The 20,411-nt window shown below is 39.5% G+C and overlaps 1 protein-coding gene across 2 annotated transcripts in view; it reads left to right on the top strand.

Moving 5' to 3' along the window:
• ASB14 (ankyrin repeat and SOCS box containing 14) overlaps positions 1 to 8,638 on the top strand; it is a 66,368-nt gene extending 57,730 nt beyond the window's left edge. For both annotated transcript variants that reach the window (XM_029600927.1, XM_029600928.1), the window contains exons 8-10: positions 5,118 to 5,661; positions 6,807 to 6,960; positions 7,708 to 8,638. In XM_029600927.1, coding sequence (XP_029456787.1) covers positions 5,118 to 5,661; positions 6,807 to 6,960; positions 7,708 to 7,886 — 877 coding nt within the window. In that variant the 3' untranslated portion in view covers positions 7,887 to 8,638. The remainder of the gene's footprint in view (positions 1 to 5,117; positions 5,662 to 6,806; positions 6,961 to 7,707) is intronic.
• Positions 8,639 to 20,411: the final 11,773 nt, after the last annotated feature.

The raw sequence follows: 20,411 nt of genomic DNA, 5'->3' as shown, positions 1-20,411 counted from the left end.
GAAAGCTAAAGGAAAATATGTTCTTGGTAACTTTTCCTATTCATGGGCGTGAATGTGCTGATTTAAATCTTAAACTGACGTTGAAAATTTATTTATTTATTTATTTATGGTTTTTATATACCGATCTTCTTACATTATATGTAAATCAAATCGGTTTACAGAGAACAGTTGAATAAGCTTGCTTGTGGGCAATTACATATAACAAAGAACTTTTTTGAGTAACATATTGTATAACTTTTTTGAATAACATTTAAACATAAGAGCAAAATATACATGGCACAACAAAGTCTTATATGTGTGAACTGTGATCTCGTTATGTGAAAGATTCACTATGCAGATATGCTTCAGATGAGTCCCAACAAAGAAAATTCTCAAATCAATCAGAACCAGAAAAGCTGTAGCACAAGCCTAATGTTTATGACAAACTATTGGGAAACATCCACATCAGATGTAAAGTTATATCTAGCATCCAAATCACAAATAGTAAATTCAAAGCATACATTCCTTGTGGTGGATTAGATTCCCACAACAACTATTTCTTATAAATATTTTGAGCCGATGTAAGCAGGTTAAAATATCAGGAGGATCTGTTGAAATACATCTATATATCACGGTTGCATAGCTTCTCATTTTCTAGAGCAGGTACTTCTCAACAAATGCGCTTTCAGTGTATCTTCTTGTTGTCACCATTGCAGCATGCTGTCACAAAACCATTTATTGAAGACATTTGTAACATATTTAACTGCTGTGCACCATACAGACATGGCCCAGGAAAAAAAAAATCATGTGATCTGCCTCCATCTGCTGGGAAGGGAAGATAAACCTAATCATTCTGGACTGGTGTAGCAGGACCAAAAGAAAAGAAATTATGAGGTAGGTATAAATTTTTCCTTTAAATTCTGCCATAAAATTAGCATGCCAAATGATTTAGAAGAAATTCACTGTAGTCCTTGGGGGATGATGCAATGGTAAGCTACTTGGAGAATCCACAATGCCTTCAGAGTGCTCCACATGGACAAGAAGATCACTTTCACTTATGGAGAAAATGCTACAAAAATTAAATTAAAATTCTCTCTTTAATCTGAATAAAATCACAACTATTTTTCTGATTACTGCCTATTAGGGATGTGAATCGTTTTTCAACGATTAAAATTATCGTCCGATAATGTTTATATCGTCTTAAATCGTTATAGAACACGATACAATAGAAATTCTAACGATTTATCGTTAAAAATCGTTAAATCGTGTTAGTGCGCACTAACTCGAGTTAGTGCGCACTAACTCCCCGTTAGTGCGCACTAACTCCCCGTTAGTGCGCACTAACTCGATTTAGTGCGCACTAACTGAAAATGATACAAATAAACACTTTCCAGGTCACTGAAGGTCAGTTAGGAATGAATATGTGTTCCTATTGGCTGGCTGCCCTCTTATCTATTGATGTTACCAAGGTTACCACTGAGGTGATGGTTGGGGGGATGGGAAATGGAACTGGAAACTAACGAACACCAACAGAAAATGAAACAAAGTGTTCACACTTCCCAGGTCAGTAAAGGTCACTTAGGAATGAATATGTATGTATGTATTCCTATTGGCTGGCTGTGCTCTTATCTATTGATGTTACCAATATGGTTGGGGGGATGTGAAATGGAAGCTTGACAAAAAAAGTAATGTAATGATCAGCACTCACGTGACTAGAACTTGTTTGTTTATTATTTTTGTTAGCAGGCACCTGAAATGCTAGTGCATGTTGAATTTGCCAATCACTGTGCATTTTAGAAAGGTGGTCCTGGCTGGAACTGTACACAGTTCAAATATATGTAATTGATTGTTGGTAAGTGTATTTTTTAAGTAGCCACACTGGCACCAGTATGTTTACTTTTCCTCCTACTTAACTCACTAGCTCAGCTTTGTAAGAAGGGCTTCTCTGCTTGTGTGTTGTTTTTGTTTGGTGTGAGGAGAGCAGAAACATCAGATCTTTATTCAATCTACTACAGTCATCTCTTACAGTGCCCTATCCCTATTAATACCAGGAGTGTTGTGATCTTCCTGCACACAGTGCCCTAACCCTGATACCAGTCTGAGACAGCTCCCTCCCTGCATTACTAGTGAGAGGCTGGCTTCACAGACAGGGGGGAGCTGCCTGACCCTCACTCCTGACTTCCCCCATGTCCCAGCTAGTGAATGGTGTGTGGGTGAGGGGGGGGGGGGGAGGATGGTGAAGTCTGAGACAGCTCCCTCCCTGCATTACTAGTGAGAGGCTGGCTTCACAGACAGGGGGGAGCTGCCTGACCCTCACTCCTGACTTCCCCCATGTCCCAGCTAGTGAATGGTGTGTGGGTGAGGGGGGGGGGGGGAGGATGGTGAAGTCTGAGACAGCTCCCTCCCTGCATTACTAGTGAGAGGCTGGCTTCACAGACAGGGGGGAGCTGCCTGACCCTCACTCCTGACTTCCCCCATGTCCCAGCTAGTGAATGGTGTGTGGGTGAGGGGGGGGGGGAGGATGGTGACGTCTGAGACAGCTCCCTCCCTGCATTACTAGTGAGAGGCTGGCTTCACAGACAGGGGGGAGCTGCCTGACCCTCACTCCTGACTTCCCCCATGTCCCAGCTAGTGAATGGTGTGTGGGTGAGGGGGGGGGTGGATGGTGAAGTCTGAGACAGCTCCCTCCCTGCATTACTAGTGAGAGGCTGGCTTCGCAGACAGGGGGGAGCTGCCTGACCCTCACTCCTGACTTCCCCCATGTCCCAGCTAGTGAATGGTGTGTGGGTGAGGGGGGGGGGGGAGGATGGTGAAGTCTGAGACAGCTCCCTCCCTGCATTACTAGTGAGAGGCTGGCTTCACAGACAGGGGGGAGCTGCCTGACCCTCACTCCTCCGGGGTATTGTGATCTTCCTGCACACAGTGCCCTATCCCTGATACCAGGGGTGTTGTGATCTTCCTGCATGCAGTGCCCTATCCCTATTAATACCAGGAGTGTTGTGATCTTCCTGCATGCAGTGCCCTATCCCTGATATCGGGATGTGTGCAAGAAGATCACAACACCCCCGGTATCAGGAATAGGGCACTGTGTGCAGGAAGATCACAACACCCCCAGTATCAGGAATAGGGCACTGTGTGCAGGAAGATCACAACACCCCTGGTATTAGGGATAGGGCACTGTGTGCAGGAAGATCACAACACTCCTGGTATTAATAGGGATAGGGCACTGTGTGCAGGAAGATCACAATACCCCTGGTATCAGGGTTAGGGCACAAGTTCTAGTCACATTAACTGATCACATTACTTGTTTTGTCAAGCTACCAACTGTTTCCATTTCCCATCCCCCATATACTGTCAGTAGGAAACTTGGTAACATGAATAAATAAGAGGGCAGCCAATAGGAATACATATTCATTCCTAAACTGACCTTAACTGACCTGAAAAGTGTCAAATTGTATCATTTTCAGTTAGTGCGCACTAACTCCCAGTTAGTGCGCACTAACTCCCAGTTAGTGCGCACTAACTCGAGTTAGTGCGCACTAATCGGAAAAAACGATTTTTAACGATTTTTTAACTAAAAAATCGTGCCTAAGACGATTTTCTTGCCCTGCCACACGATTTCTATCGTTAAGACGATATGGAAAACGATTCACATCCCTACTGCCTATAGCTCAGTCTGCCTAATAATAAAATATAAGTAGCCATGTTTAGGTAACAGGAAATAAATAAAAAAAAGTTATCTAAAAATTACCTTACTTGCCCTTTCTACAAAACAGACTATACTTGTTTCAGTGGATTTACACTCAAGACTCATCTCTGCTCTGGATATGTGATTTCTTGCCAAACTATCTTGCTTTCTAGAAAAAAGTCAAGGCATGGCTATGCAACCAGGCCTTCTCCCAGCTGGTTCCTTAGGAATATTAGTTTTTTCCACATTTGGTCCTTATGTCATACAGTGGCACTCAGTACCAGCTACATTAGCCATGTTGAGACTAAATCTTAATTTCTGTAATCCACTTTGTGACCAAACCTGGCAAAAAACACAATATCAAATGTTTGTAAATAACGTTAACGCACTAGAAAAGCTTCCTGCAGAACTAAACGTTTCCCTATTTTCCTCATCCTAAAAACAAGCTGCAGGTAATGTCTTACCTCATGACTAGCCCTGGCTCTGGCTCTCTGCATCTCTTTTCAAAAAGTCAGCTGTGATTGGTTAATTAATATCATTAGTATTTGATCCCTTGCCTGTTATTAGCTATAGTAGGAGTAGCCAATTCTGGGCCTCAAGGCTACCAATAGGCCAGGTTTTCAGGATATCCACAATGACTGTATGTAAATTTGCATGAGACAAATTTACATACAGTGGCAGCAGTGCATGCAAATCTATCTCACGCATAGTCATTGTGGATATCCTGAAAACCTGGCCTGTTTATGGCTCTCGGAGGCTGGAGTGCTATGGGGATGAATAGGTAAAGTATTACTTGACAAGTTCAGAAACAAATCTTCCATTCTCCAATTTTAATTTCAGCAGTATCTAAGAGAGTCACAGAGATGAATTAATAACATCCTATCCCTTGAGGAAGGGATTGGCTTCCAGGGTCACTTACGTCTCTCCATACAGTTATTTGAAACTACAAGACACCCAAAAACTCTCTTTTCCTCTATTATGGTATTTTTAAGAAACAAGGAGAAGCTCAAGTTGAACATCATTATCCAACCGTAACTTGACTTTTATGTCTTGCAAAAGGACATTTGGATCCCCACTACTGTAAAGCATTTCCTCTCCAAACAAAGAAAAAAACTTTGTTTTTTCATGCCCCAACTGTGCCTAAAAATTAAACCTTAGCTAGGCAGAGGGAGAAACAATTTAAGTTAATAAATGCTTCTTGGTCATTGACTTACATTAAAAAGAATTCTAAGAAAGACAGCTGGCATATACTGAAACAGTTAAAATCTATACATGGCTGGATACTTTTTTGTAGTCATTACTTTTGTAAATCACACCAATGGTCTGCACTTTACATGTCCCGAGATCTTGGCATACAAGTACAGCATGATACATATGCTATCATCTGGTCTTGGGTATTTAGAAAAATAATTAGCATGATAAAATGTCTACTTTTTGTTTTCTCCTGCAGAGCATTGAAAGAGCTCATTCCAGTGACTGATGATGCTGCTATTGAAAGAAGTGGGATCAGCCCTGTTCACTCTGCAGCAGCAGGAGGACACCCCCAGTGCCTTGAGCTTCTGCTCAAATCCGGCTTCGATGTAAATTTCATGCTGGATTCAAGAGTGCGCAAAGGTTACGATGACCAGAGGAAGTCAGCCTTGTATTTTGCTGTTTCAAATGGTGACATCTCCTCAGCCCAGATGCTCCTGGATGCTGGAGCCCTACCGAACCAAGACCCAGTTAACTGTTTGCAGGTAGCCTTGAGAATGGGAAATTATGAGCTGATAAACCTGCTGTTGCGCCATGGGGCAAATGTAAATTATTTCTGCAGAGTTAATACCTTACACTTCCCATCAGCACTGCAATATACCCTTAAAGATGAAGTCATGCTAAGAATGCTGTTAAATTATGGATACGATGTACAGCGATGTTTTGATTGTCCTCATGGAAGCGACGTACATTTGCCATATGCGTTTGAAGGATGGACCTCTACTGTCATCAAAGATAGCATGGTACTTAATGTTTTGTTTCTAAATCCTTCCACTTTCAAACTCATGTAAATATTAATCAAAAATAAGCATGCAAACTAGTTTTAACATAAGCAGTGGAAGTTACCTAAGGTATTTTGTTTTTATATATTCTTTTATTTTTTGTTTCATACAGAAATTCTGACTCTACTGAATATTTTTTACATCATCAACAATACTGCGAACACTAAAAGGAAACAAGAAAAATGTAGTGACTAAAATTTACACATTTATTAGAGTGGATGGAAACTTCATTTTTATAGGGCCAATAAGTACTAGTTAGTTATAGCTTCTTAAGCAGTCAGACCAGTTATAAGTGATCTTTTTTTGGACTAATACAAGACATCTAAGATTGGCTTTCAATTATGTTGATTATAGAAAATACTATAAGCAAACTACAATGGAGGCAGGCTACTTTTCCATGGGTCACCCTATATTTTCTTTACTGCCCTTCCATGCAGTTTTGCATTATATTGTCATGACAAATCTTCAAGTTACATATACACACAAATATATATATACACACACATTTGTTAACTGATTTCTGCATAACAATCCCTGAGATTTAGTAGGAAATTATTTAATGTTCATATATATTAATTTCAGCAAGGAGACTGCAAATCAACAGGGTCATTTTTCAAAACGCGATGGGTCGTTATCTCATGCCTTATTGCGTGCAATAATGCCCTAATGTACAAGACAACGACCACATTGCAACGATAACATTTTAATGAGGGAAAGGGGGGAGGGGTTTCGGCAGGGTTAAAAAAAATGTTGGGGCTGGTTGTGCTGCAGCCGATGTTTTATACGTTATCACCAGCAGCGGAAATAGCTACACCTTTTGCAGGGTCGCTATGGGAGTGATAACGTGCGCCATGGCCACAACCACAGCGGGCGAAAATGCACCACTGGAATGTCGCTGGGTGCACACTATCACCTCCCCCGCCCCTTTTTTGGCCGCAGCTCTTCCTTCCGCTAAATTTGATATATGTTGATAAAATATTTTGTTAAAATTATGTGGTAGGTAAAGCTTCTTCAACAGCATGAACTGACATACCAGAAGTAATGTACAGCACTAGCAAAATTCTGAACCTCATCATGTTAACTCATTTTATGGTTTTCTTCTTCAGTTCTGTGAAGTGATAACCTTAATGTGGCTAAAACATCTCTCTGGAAACGTAGTACGAGTGATGCTGGATTATGTCGATCATGTAAATATCTGTTCCAAGTTGAAAGATGTTCTCATGGAACAGAAGCTCTGGCCTGAAATCACTTCTATTCAGAGTATGTATCTCCAAGGTTTAGCTAAAGCTTAAACACCAAACCTTACAGAATTTAATTTTTTCTTCAAGCTAATCCTTTGGTTGTGTACTATCCAACTTTGATCCTGAGGAAGACATATGTTATATTTTATTAATATTGTTATTTTGTTTCACTGTATCTCCCACCTGAGTTCTTTGTAAACCGGCATGATGTGCTTCACGAATGTCGGTAAATAAAAGTTAATAAATAAAATAAATAAATAAAATAAATATGGTAAAATTAGATGCAGTCATGGCTGTTCTAAAAGCCCAATATCAAGGTGAAAGGTTCCATTAAGTTTATGTTTATTAGGTATTTATGAGTCACTCATACAAAGACCCTGGGTGACATACAAAATATACAATACAATAAAATACATACAAAATAGAATATAATTCATCTTTAGAAGCCCTTTTTGTACATTTAAAAATTCTCAAACTGAGGTAAATGGAAATGCCAGTGCACTTGCTTACATGCTCTACTGTTCACTCTTTGCAGATCTATCAGGTGAGTAGCTTGGTGAAGAACACGATGGCAAGCTGCACTAAGCCTCAGCACACTTTGCTGAGTTTGGAACTTCAGGATGTCTACATTTTTAAATACCTGCACATTTTAAATTGCATTTCTTGTTTTATCAAACCATATACTAATCTGGGTTTGATGATACCAAAATAATTGTATCCATAATTTATTTGTGAAAAAGTAAGTAAAACTCTCTTGGCTTTTCAGTGAATCCTCGTCCCCTGAAACACCTGTGTCGCTTAAGAATCCGGAAGTGCATGGGTCGTTTACGTCTGCGGTGTCCTGTCTTCATGACATTCCTATCACTACCCACTTCTATTAAGGATTACATTCTCTACAAGGAATATGATCTTTATGGACAAGGAAATTTGACAGGATCATGGTAACTCAGTACCATCGTTATAAACTCGGACTGCTTCCTTACAAGTAAAGGATTTAAGATATGTTTATGTTTAAATTACTTTCAGTGTGTAAAGACTTAGTACAATGTTACAACTGGCAAAAAAAATTACTAAACGTTGTAAAGTAAGAACTGAAAAATTGTGCCTTGTGTTGCATTGGTTTGTACAGATTTATTTCTAAACCAGATCCCTTTATTAATTTCCCTAGCCTCTCTTCCTATTGAAAGCGATCATGCATGAAAGCTAGTTATTTTATTTAAGTAAAGAATTCAGCTTGGTTGGTTGACAGCCACAATTTAGTTTTTGGAGAGGGATACCCCAGACTAAATGAAGTATGCCGTTTCTTTGCACATTTTCAACTTGTAATACATTTCACAGCCGTTTATCAATTTCCAAGCACAAAATGTGCATCCAAATCATAGAATTAAAATGTAATAAAACATTATACTCGAGTTACTGCCACAATTTCTCTCTAGAAATACTATTATACATGTTCAGTGAAATTTGGAGTTGTGAAAACAGTTACTCAGAGGGGACACTGCAGAATACCCTGAGCTTATTCAAAGGTCTTTGCTGCAGCACAATGGAAAAAAATACAACTGGACCCTTATCATCAGTTATTTAACCATTTACAGGGCTCTGAAATTTTGCAGACTTGAATCCCCAACTTTGTTTATCCAAAAAACACTGTTTAACAAAAAAAAAAAAAAAAAAAAAACAACCACCCCCCCCCCCCCCCACACACACAGAATATGAATAAACTAGTACATCAGCATAGTACGTAAGCATTTGCTGTACTGTAAAAATGTGCTGAGGACAAATGACATAAGGCATTGTGCAACAATGGGAGATAAAAACTACTTTGTGAACTACTGGCAAGTACACCTGAGAAACTCACCAGGATGGCTTCAGTAACCAGAAAGTAGCTCAAACAGGGCAAAGATCATAATAATGTATTTTTTTGTTTGTTTTTTTAAAGTTATATAGTCCTATATACTCAGCAAAACTAAATAAAACTGTACACTGTACCTTTGATTCTGACATATAATTTGGAGCTTGTTACACAATTTGTTTCTTGAAATATTCAAGTTTTGGAAAATAACAGAATTAAAATGATATAGAGCAATCTTACATCAAATGGTGTTTTTGATATGTACACACCTGCTGAACAATGCTTTCCTATCCTGCATAACCAAATAAACTTCCAGGAAAAACTAAGATTGATATTAATCTTTGATCTAACAAGTCAATTATAGTCAAGTCAGTATACATTTGTATGCATGCACCTCCAATTTCAAAATTATGCAAAAAAAAAAAATATATATATATATATATGTGTGTGTGTGTGTGTGTGTATGTGTGTGTGTGTGTCGCCCAAGTGTTTTAACTCCTTTCTACTCCACTGCTAAAGAAATATGTACAAGTTTTATAAAATTCTACTGTATTACAACCAATCTCATCTGGAATTCCAAAACCTCAAATCTTAAACACCAAAACCTCAGAAGTGAGCAATTGATTCATATTATAATTCATATTAGTGGATTACAACTAATTTTTTATATTGTTATGGAATTTCTACATATTAATGCAGAAAAAAATATACAATTTTCATAAAACTTTCTACAGTGCTAATACAAAAGCTGACAAAAGTAAATCAATCTAGATGTGCCTTGAAAATTGTCCCCTAGTGCAGCATCGTCTTCTTATGATTCCAATTGGTGATTGTTGCACAATGTAATTCTTAAACAAGTTTTGTTTTTCTAGGTATAACCTATAAGAGAAAAAACTGTCAGACTGCAAGGGAAGTGAAAGAGGCAGGCTGGAGAAGAGAGGAAGAGAGAGTAGAGCCAGACTGCAAGACAGGAGAGAAAGGACAACTATCGGAGATGCAGGCTGTTGGGAGGACACAGGTTGAAGGAAGGAAAGTAGCAATAGGTAAAAGTTGAAGAGTAATTCTGCAAGTTCAGGGAGCAAAACTGGGAAAAGGAATCTTTTCTAACAATTTGCATGTAAATAGGTTCATTGGGCATAAATGCAAGATAACCCTCCACAAGTAAGAGTGACCGTATCAAAGAGACTGACCAACTGTGTTTTTAAAACTGCTGCTCTGTAGCTTGAAAGGGATCTATGAATACTTTATGAAGTTACATATTTAGCTGGAACCTTTCCAAGATTTTGTGACAGGCAAATGAAAATGTCCACCTAGAATCGGCCACCCCTGAAAATAAAGAACAGCCTAAGCAGGGACCTATATAGTCTCATAAGCTCATGTGCATTATTTTTGGATAATTCTTGGTTCAAAAGCCTACATAGATACCAGTTTCCTTCAACACAAAATTCAAGTCTGCAATACTAAAATGAAAATTTCTTCTTGCCCATGATTCTGGTGCTCTCATTAAAAAAAAAAAAAGAGGAAATCTCTAATTAAAATATATTTGGAACAAACAGTATTTTAACAAAATGTATTTAAATTAAAAAGGCAATAGTCTTCAGTTCTCAAAGACTATTGCCAATTTTGGACCGCCAACCCTGATTTTTCCACAGGAACATTGAAAGAGGTATAACAGATCCTGCAAGACAGCAGGTACATCTGGGCAGAAAAACAGCACGAATCTAAAGAAACTTATCCAGTCATGGTCATTGCTAATGACCAAAGTCCCATGACATCAGATCCCACCCCTGGTTCTAATTGAGCTACACATGCAAAGGAGAAAGAGGAAGCACCGGATCAAAAAATTTAAAATTAAGTACCCTCTCATATTCCCTCTGAACTTTTTTCTCCCTGCAACTTCATATCCTAACCCCTTCTCTCTTTCAGTTTCCCTCTGCTATGAAAAATGTCACTTTCCCAAACTTGACTGAATATTTTTATCACAACCTTATTCTTTTTTCCTCCAACAAGTATATTTTCCAGTGTCAAATTATTTTTGTAGGGCTTGTTTTGCATGTTTTGTATCATTTTAGTAGCCTTTTTCTGAACTGTTTCCCTCTTTCAGTGTTCTTAATGAAGGCATGACCTCAAGAATAGAATAAGTTTTTAAAACATGACCTACTCAAGGGCAATATTACCTCCCTTTTCCTGCTGCTGATACCTCTACTAATGCAACCAAGCATACTGTTAAGCTTTTGCAGTTTCATTATTACATTGACCAGCTAGCTTAAGGTCATCAGAGATGATTATTCCTACATCCCTCTCTAATTTGACAGTTTCCAGTTCTTGCCCTTCTGATATAGGGCTAATGGATTTTTAAGTCCAAATGTATGATTTTACACTTTGTAGCAATGAAGCCCATTTTTCAAACCTTTGACCATTTGTTTCCAGTTGTTTTTTCACCTCCTTCCATATGACTAGACTGCTAACATTTTTTGTATCATCAAACAAGCATGTTTCTCACCCCCTGCCACCAAAGGTTCCTCTCCAAGACCACTAATAAAGATATTAAAAAGAACTCATCCTAGGGCAGAGCCATGGGGTACCATACCAGTCACCTTACCTTCACCAGAGTGAACTCCATTAACCACCACTGTTCCTGCCACTCAACCAGTTCCCTCATCTGCTTTACAACGTTTTGGCCTATTTCCATACAGGACAATTTCTAGACCTGCAGGAAGAAACCTGCAGCTCATTTTCAAAAGGAAATTCCCCATAGTATTTGCTTTTGAAAAGGGACTGCAGGTAGGTAAATATCATTATAAAAAACAAACTTTGCTTCTAACTGCTGGATGAGAGGATGTAACCCATATGTTCTGGTGTAGCGAAAGGAAAGGAAATTAACAGGTAAGACACAATTTCTCCTTATCCTCTCCACTTTCCCCAACAGCACGCTTTCATCAGCCAGCAGGAAGAGAGGCACGCAGAAATACAGTCCGGCTTATCTTTCTGCTGCCTCCTTCCTCTTTCCTCTAGTGTGATTGGATGAACAGCAGAGTGTGATGGCAGAGATGATTCTTGCATTATTCTCCCATCCTCCACCCCACTCCCCTCAGTATTCAACCAGGAGAAGCGATGCTTATCACATCATCAAATTCCTATACTAGTTCCATGGCATGAGCCATGCGATTCCTTTTAGATATTGTGATTTGTACTGCAAGACTGTCCTTTCACAGCACAGAAAGTTGATGCTTTGATTAGCACTGCTTCTGCTGAGTAGGGAGGATAACGAGAAAGCCAGACTGCACTGGAGATCACAGGGCAGAGAGGATCAGAGGAACCCCAATATCTAAAAAGGGCTCCAGGGGTAATCCAGGAAACTATAAACCAGTGAGTCTGATTTCAGTGCCAAGAAAAATAGTGGAAACTATTCCAAAGATCAAAATCACAGAGCATATATAAAAATCTTGAATGCAACTTGACTGATAATATAACATATAAAAAAACAAACTTTATTCAAAACAATAAAATAAGCTTGTGAGAAAAAATGTAGAAAAAGTCTTACATAAAACAATGCTTTCTTAGAAAAGGAAACAGCCATTTCTTTCAGTTTAGTCAGCTGGAATGAAACTGTTTCACCTCATCTCTTTTTTTTTTTTTTATTTTAAGGGTGGGCTTCCTGACTGGTGTAGAAGTAGTAAAGGAAAGGAAATTAACAGGTAAGAATTTCTCCTTCCTCTTCCTTCTATTCCAACAGTCAGGAACATATGGGAAGTACCAAAGCCCATTTATGAAGAATGGGTGGATGACAACCCTGCTTTTAGGACTGTAGAACCAAATATGATGTCCTGTCTAGCGAGTACATCCAACCTGTAATGTCATGCAAAATGGACCTAAAGTTGGTCCATGTGGCAGACTTGCAAATTCCAATAGGACTCACAGCACCTATTTCAGCCTGAAAGGACAACTGACCCCTTGTCGAATTAGCCTTAATGATCTCTGGCACTTGTCGTCCCTGTGATAAATATGCAGATGAGATTGCTTCTTTTATCCATCTATCAATAGAGACCTTAGAGGCAGCCTCTCCCTTACAGGGACTGTTGAAGAGAATACTCTCTCCAACCTACAAAAATGATTAGTTCTTTCAAGACAAACTTTACATCCAAAAATTGGAGAGGTTCCATTCTAGCCCTACATTCCATTTTGTTGAACGCAGGGAGCACAATCTTTTGATTCAAATGGAAAACAGATACTACCTTTGGAAGAAAGGAAGGTACTGGTCTTAGTATGACCGAATCTTTAGTGAATCTTAGAAAAGGAATTTGACATGACAAGACTGCGATTCCGAAATATGTCTAGCTGAGGTGATTGCTATGAGAAAACCAGTTTTTAACATTAAAGGCTCGAAGGGAGTCTTAGTTAAAGCCTGTAAAACCAAATTTAAATTCCATTGTGGAAACACTGGCTTAATTGGAGGCTGCAGATGTTTTAGAAAGCAGAGGAAGCAAGAAACATCCCTATGGGAGGATATAAGTGCACCTACCTTCCCGATAAAACAAGAAATTGCTGCCGCCTGTACCTGTAAAGAATTTAAGACCAATACCTTTTATCAATATCTCCTATTTGTGCTTGCTCTGTCTGCAAAATCTCTCAAAAGCACGCCATGCTCACATAAGATAGAGAAGTGGATTTTTTCTTAGAATTTAACCTTTTTCTGATTACTGATTGAAAATAACCTTTTTTAACTAACTTTGCCCTCTCATGAACCAAGCTGTAAGAGAGAACAGAGCTGGATCCTCCATTTCTATAGGACCCTGATGAAGCAAACCCTTGAGTTGTGAAAGATATAATGGCTGATCCACTAATAGGCTCTGTAGATCTGTGTTTCATGGTCTCTGAGGCCAATCTGGAGTCAACTAGGATTACAAATGTTCCTTCCTTCTCTATGTTTTTTTTATTAACGCCCTAACAGAGGCCATGGTGGGAACACATACAACAGTCTCTCTCCAGACCACCTTTGCATCAGCACATCTATAGCTTTATTATCAACCTCTCTGCACCAATAGTAGAACCTCTTCACCTTCTTCCGGGTTGCTATTAGATCTATCTGATGTGGACCCCATCTTTGTATTTGTTGGTAGGCCCGCTGGCTCAACTCCCACTCCCCTGTGTCTATAACATTTCAGCTGAGAAAATTTTCTTGAATATTTACCCACTCTGCAATATGAAGAGCCAATATTTGAAACAGGTATTTCTTAGCCCAAGCGAAAAGCAGATCTGTTTCTTCAGAAATCCCCTGACTCAGAGTCCCACCCTGCTTGTTTGTGTAGGCTATGGCTGAGGAATTGTCACTCAAAACTCTCACTGCCTTTCATTCGAGGAATGACTAGAAATGTAGTAGGGCCAGTCTTATGACCCTGGTTTATAGATGGTTTTATGGACTACAAACTTTCGTTTTGTAACCATCGACCCTAGGTATAATGGTTTTGGCAATGTGCCTCCCAAACTGATAGACTGGCATCTGTAGTTAACAGAACCAATTCTGGGCACTCCAGTGGCATTCCCTTCTGAAGATTTGACACATGAGCCCATCAACAGAGATTCTCTGGACTTTATCAGCCAGAGAAAGGAGACATTCGTACCCGAGTTTGGGGGCTTTCACCTTGTTTTTCGGGATAATTGCAGAGGCCTCATAAGAGCTCTTGCCCAAGGGAGATAAGCCCACATTGTTGGTGCCTGTTCTCTTATGAAAAGATCCATCTGCGAGCAACTCTGAGATCTTCTTTTGAGGTAAAAAGACCTAAAGACTTGAAAAATTCTCCTAAATGTTCTATTGTTTGGGGATGGCTTGCACATTGCTTTTCCAAAACTTGATTACCCAGCCTAAACCCTGGCGCAATGACATTACCAAATTAATTGCTGCAATTCCCCTCTGCATATGACTTGCTTCTTTATTACCCAATCATCTAAGTATGGATGAACCATTATCCCCTGCCTTCGCAAATAAGCTGCAAGCACTACAGTTACCTTTGCACATGTTCTAGAAGCTGTTGCTAGCCCAAATGGGAGGGCTCTGAATTGATAATGTTGTCCAATTATACAAAAACAGATACTTCTGGTATCTCTCTCGCTCACAGGAATATGAAAATATGCTTCCTTCAGATCAAGGGAAGTTAAAAAATTTGCCCATTTATACTGAAGATACCACAAAGGAAGTGAGGAACTTGGAAACTTTTGTTTACTCATTTTAGATACAAAATTGGTCAGAAAGAACCATCTTTCCTTGGGTTGACAAATATATTAAACAACAACCTCTTCGCCACTTCCGATGCGACAGCAAGGGCATATTGCTTACAGTATCAATTTATTTAATGTAGAATGAATTGCAGACACTTGACAGAGGAATGAGCAGGTGAAACAAAGTATTCCCTTACCGGCCCCCACAATTCTGGGGCATAACCATTCTGTAAAATGTCTAAGACCCATTGGTTTGTATAATGTGGATCCACTTACATACGCCTGTAGCCTGCCCCCTAAAGGCATTACTAGAGAATGATCCATAGGACCTTCATTGGGAAATCCATGCGGCACTAGAAGACCTGTTCAAATCAGTTCGCTGTCTTCTAAGCTCCTCAAAAGGAAACCTTCCTTTTCAAGCTTGTGGGCCACTCACTTACTGAGTTTATATTTCCTGGACTCAGAAAACTGACTGTGGTCTCTAAATGCCTTGTAATTTGATCTAGACCTGGTCTCAGGCAGAGTTTCGGAGCCACAATAGTCTTCATGCACCCATCAAAAGAGCTAGGGACCAGGCAGACACTTATCAGATCATATAAGGTATTTATATGATCAGCCTCACTGCTTCTTCCTCCTCCGAAGGCTGCTGAATCCAGCACAGTAAGGCTTCAGCTACATAGCTAGCACAAATTGCAGCTTGTAGGGAAAAAGAATTAGCAGAAAAAATATACTTCAAGATGAGTTCTAATTTCCTATACCTGAAAGTCCTTTAAAGCAGCATCGTTTTCCACAGGAACTGCAGACCTTGCCACAGCAGCCACCATCGCATCTACTCTGGGTTGCTGAAAAAGGTGCTCTTGCACATTCAATGGCAAAGAATATAACTTGTTAAAAAGTCTTATCTATTTATTTGCAAGGACTTACTATTCTGCATTCTTTCCAAACAACTGTTTCGAGGCAGATTTATCTTATGCACCTATATCCTCCCTCTGGCGCCTCCCATTCTGAATACCATATCCTCTATTTCTGGGTGCAAAAGGAAGGAAGAAGACGTTCTACGCAAACCCTTCAAAACTGAATCCCAATCTAGGAGTTCCTCAATTGTATTCTCTGAGAGATGCAAGGCTGAAGTTACCTGAGGTATAACTATTGCCATTTCCTCCTTATGAAATCTAATCAGCTCTTCTTCCTATCCCCCCTGAATGAATTTCTCCTTCGAGGAACCATGGTTGCTTCCTACACTTCATCCTCATTTCTTAAATAAGAACAGTCCAGCCCTAGAGAGCCTTATACTGTTTCATCAAGCTCAAATCTCTTCCTCTTCTGTGATCTAAGGAAGCGAGGCCACTCTGAGAAGGAATTTCTGTCAATTCACTCTGCCTCTGGAAAGCCTGGAATAAAGGGGGCCATCCTGAATAGTATTCTCTGATAGATTTCGTCTGGCAGCAACTTTGGAGGTCCTTGATTAATAGCTGAGCTTCCCTTCTCTGACAATGGCATGGATCGTGACAGCTTGAACCGTGACTGCTTCGAAATGTCTGCTATGTCCCTTTCAACCATCAAATTCACCGATTCCAGAAAGCTTGATTACACTGACAGCTGTCTTGGGAGATGATTTAGAGATAGTTCCCGACTCACCTGAATACTTTATAGAGGATGGAGCAGACCATGAAGCCTTGAGCAGATCACTGTTAAAACAGCAAGCAGAGTACAAGCTAACATAAGTAAGGGAGGTCTGTTTGTTCTTGCAGGAATAGCAAGTGTGACTGTTGTCAGCCATCAATGCTGAGTCTGTTGAACAGACAACCTAGGTAAAAACAAACAAAAAAAACCAAACCTAACCTAACCTCTGTCGACAACACAAGCTCTAGCCCTTCATCAGAAAGCAGTTCTCTGTAAGAGCGATTTCTTTGTAGCACGAACTCTACAAATACCTCAAGCTCAGAAGTAGGGAGCTGGTATGGCATTCCAGGTATGCCTCACTGCAGGAGTAATCAGATCCACAGAAGCATGGCCCAAAGTAAAAGCAAAAAGCTAGTGGCTAGTTAGCCCATAATAATATAAAGGCTATCCCTTATAATACATATTTCATTGGCTTAGTATGTGTCTACCTCATGGTTATCCATCCAGTAGATGGAGGCAGAGAACACTGGCTATGGTTGTTTTATTTGTGACAAACATACTTGTGATGTAATTTAAAAAAAAAACAAACACAAACCTCTGCCTCCAACTGCTGGGTGAGAAGACTTAACCCATATGTCCTGGACTGGTAAAGCAGAAAGAAGAAGCAACTGGGCTTTCCACTTTTTGGCCAACTCAGCTGTGTGATGCTGACGCCCAATGCAATTACACGGTCTGCACAATGGGTTGTACCAGCCCTGCCTTTTATTTCAGATGGTGTATTCCTAATACCTCAAAGATCCCCTTTCAGATGTTATATCCATGTGATGTCTTTATGCTGCCCTTACTGTGCCTTTATTTATTTGACATAAAGAATATAAATGTTGATTCACTGCAACATGCTCTGAGCTCTCTAATTGGAAAAGCGTTTAATAAGCCCAACACTTGCCACAGACATACTGTGGTACTATCTAGATTACTCAAAACTTGAACTTGATGGATTCTGAGCGTCATGATTTTTGCATCTTGCTTCTGTGTTCCTTTTTTTTTTTGTTATAATTCATTATATGTCATCCATTTTTACATTTGTTTTAGAATAAAAGGCCTATACCTTTCATTATGGTCATGTGTCCTATTTGTCAAAATATTCATCCCAGATTATACAATTAAGCTCTGTCTTGTATTCATACTAATCACATATGAGTTATGCCTGTATAGTATCCAATTTACTTTGATTCACAATGGTGGACGTGGCCAGCCAAAAGGAAGCTTTTAAATACAACAAAAAACTCCTAACAGGGCAGCAGAAACCATGTGCGCTAAGTTACCTAGAACTCACCTCACCTAGGGATTTCCTCTTATGAGAACATAAGATATGCCACATTAAGACCTAGATTCATAAAAATGCTGTAAATATAGCGGAAACAGCGCCCGTGATAAAAAGTGGGCGTGATAAAAAGTGGGCATTGCATAGGTAATTTCCACAACGCACAATACATTTATCGCACCCGCACACTGATTAATCCATGAGGGGGAGAGAGTGCGCCTCTCTGAAGAGAGCAATATGTAAGTTTACTATTTATACCACTGTAAGAGGGGGCACTTATAACGTGGGGTGAGGTTTGGGGATAGAGTAGGTTTCAGGGGGTAGTTTTTCATACACAGTCAGAGATACGAACAGCTAGTGTTAAGACCCTAATGCAAAATGATAAATGACCCAGTAGGTTAGACCAAGGGTCCATCAAGCCCAGTATCCTGTCTACAACTGTGGCCAATCCAAGTCACAGATACTTGCCAAGTACCCAAACACTAAATAAATCCCATGCTACTAATGCCAGCAACAAGCAGTGGCTATTCCCTATTGATTAACAGCAGTTTATGGACTTCTCCTCCAGGACCTTATCCAAACCTTTTTTAAACACAGCTACATTAGGGGTCTTAACCAGACCCTCTTGCAATGAATTTAAGAGCATGACTGTGCATTGAGTAAAAAATAATTTTCTCTGATTTGCTTTAAATGTTAACTTCATGAAATGCCCCTTAATCCTTGCATTATCTGAAAGAGTAAATAACCATTTAACCTGTTCAAGTCCTTTCATGATTTTTAAGACTTCTATCTTATCCTCCCTCAGCTGTCTTTTCGCCAAGCTGAACAGCCCAGTCTTTCCTCATAGGGGAGCTGTTCCATGCCCTTTATCATTTTGGTCGCCCTTCTCTGTACTTTCTCCAGTGCAACTATATCTTTTTTGAGATGTGGTGACCAGAATTGCACACAGTATTCAAGGTGTGGTCTAACCACTGAACGATACAGAGGCATTATGATATCCTCAGTTTTATTTGCCATTCTCTTCCTAATAATTCCTAACATTCTGTTTGCTTTTTTGACCACCATAGCACACTGAGCAGACAATTTCAATGTACTATCAACTTTGATACCCAGATCTTTTTTCTGGGTGGTAACTCCTAAAATGGAACCTAACATGGGTTATTTTTCCCTATATGCATCAACTTGCACTTGTCCACATTAAATTTCTTCTACCATAATGAGGCCCAATATTCTCCAAGGACTCACAAAGTCTTCCTGCGATTTATCACAATCCACCAGTGATTTAACTACTCTGAATAATTTTGTGTCATTTGCAAATTTGATCACCTCGTTCCTCGCACCTCTTTCCAGATCATTTATAACTATATTAAAAGGCACCAGTCCAATTACAGATCCCTGAGGCACTCCGTTGTTTACATTTTTCTACTGTGAAAACAGACCATTTAATCTTACTGTTTCCTGTCTTTTAACCAGTTTGCAATCTTCAAAAGGACACTGCCTCCTTCCCATGACTTTTTAGTTTTCTTAGAATCTTCTCATGAGGGACTTTGTCAAATGCCTTCTGAAAATCCACACGCACATCTACCGGTTCATCTTTATCCGCATACTTATTCATCCCTTCAAAAAAAATGTAGCAGATTTGTGAGGCAAGACTTCCCCTTGAGTAAATCTATGCTGGCTGTGTCCCATTAAATCACATCTATCTATATGTTCTGAGATTTTATTCTTTATAATAGTTTTCACAATTTTTCCTAGCACTGAATTCAGTCTCACTGGCCTGTAATTTCCCAGATCACCTTGGAGCTCTTTTTAAATAATCAGGGTTATATTGGCCACCTTCCAGTCTTCAGGTACAAAGGATGATTTTAATGATGGGTTATAAATTAATTGTAATAGGTCTTAAATTTCATTTTTTATTTCTTTCAGACTCCTGGGATGTATACCATCTGGTCTAGGTGATTTGCTCAGTTTGTCAATCTGGCCTACTAAATCTTCCACGTTCACATGAATCTTCGCCCTTGAAAACTGTCTCCGGAACAGATACACCCCCAACATCCTCCTCAGTAAACATCGAAGCAAAGAATTAATTTAGTCTCGTCACAATGGCCTTATCATCCCTAAGTGCCCCTTTAACATCTCGATCATCTAATGGACCCACCAACTCCCTTGCAAGCTTCCTGCTTCAGATATATTTAAAAAGCTTTTATTATGAGTTTTTGCCTCTACAGCCTACTTCTTTTCAAATTCTCTCTTAGCTTGTATGCCATACTGGGTCAGACCAAGGCTCCACCAAGCCCAGCATCCTGTTTCCAACAGTAGTGAATCCAAGTCCCAAGTACCTGGCATGTACCCAAACATTAAATAGATCTCAAGTTACTATTCCTTATTGATCAATAGCAGTTTATCGATTTTTCCTCTAGGAACTTATCTAAACCTTTTTTAAACCCAATTACAC

This window comes from Rhinatrema bivittatum, chromosome 4, assembly GCF_901001135.1.
Source record: "Rhinatrema bivittatum chromosome 4, aRhiBiv1.1, whole genome shotgun sequence".
In the NCBI taxonomy this organism is placed as follows: domain Eukaryota; kingdom Metazoa; phylum Chordata; class Amphibia; order Gymnophiona; family Rhinatrematidae; genus Rhinatrema; species Rhinatrema bivittatum.
The sequence above is the reverse complement of the archived record's forward strand: the minus strand, read 5'-3'. Positions and strand labels throughout refer to the sequence as shown.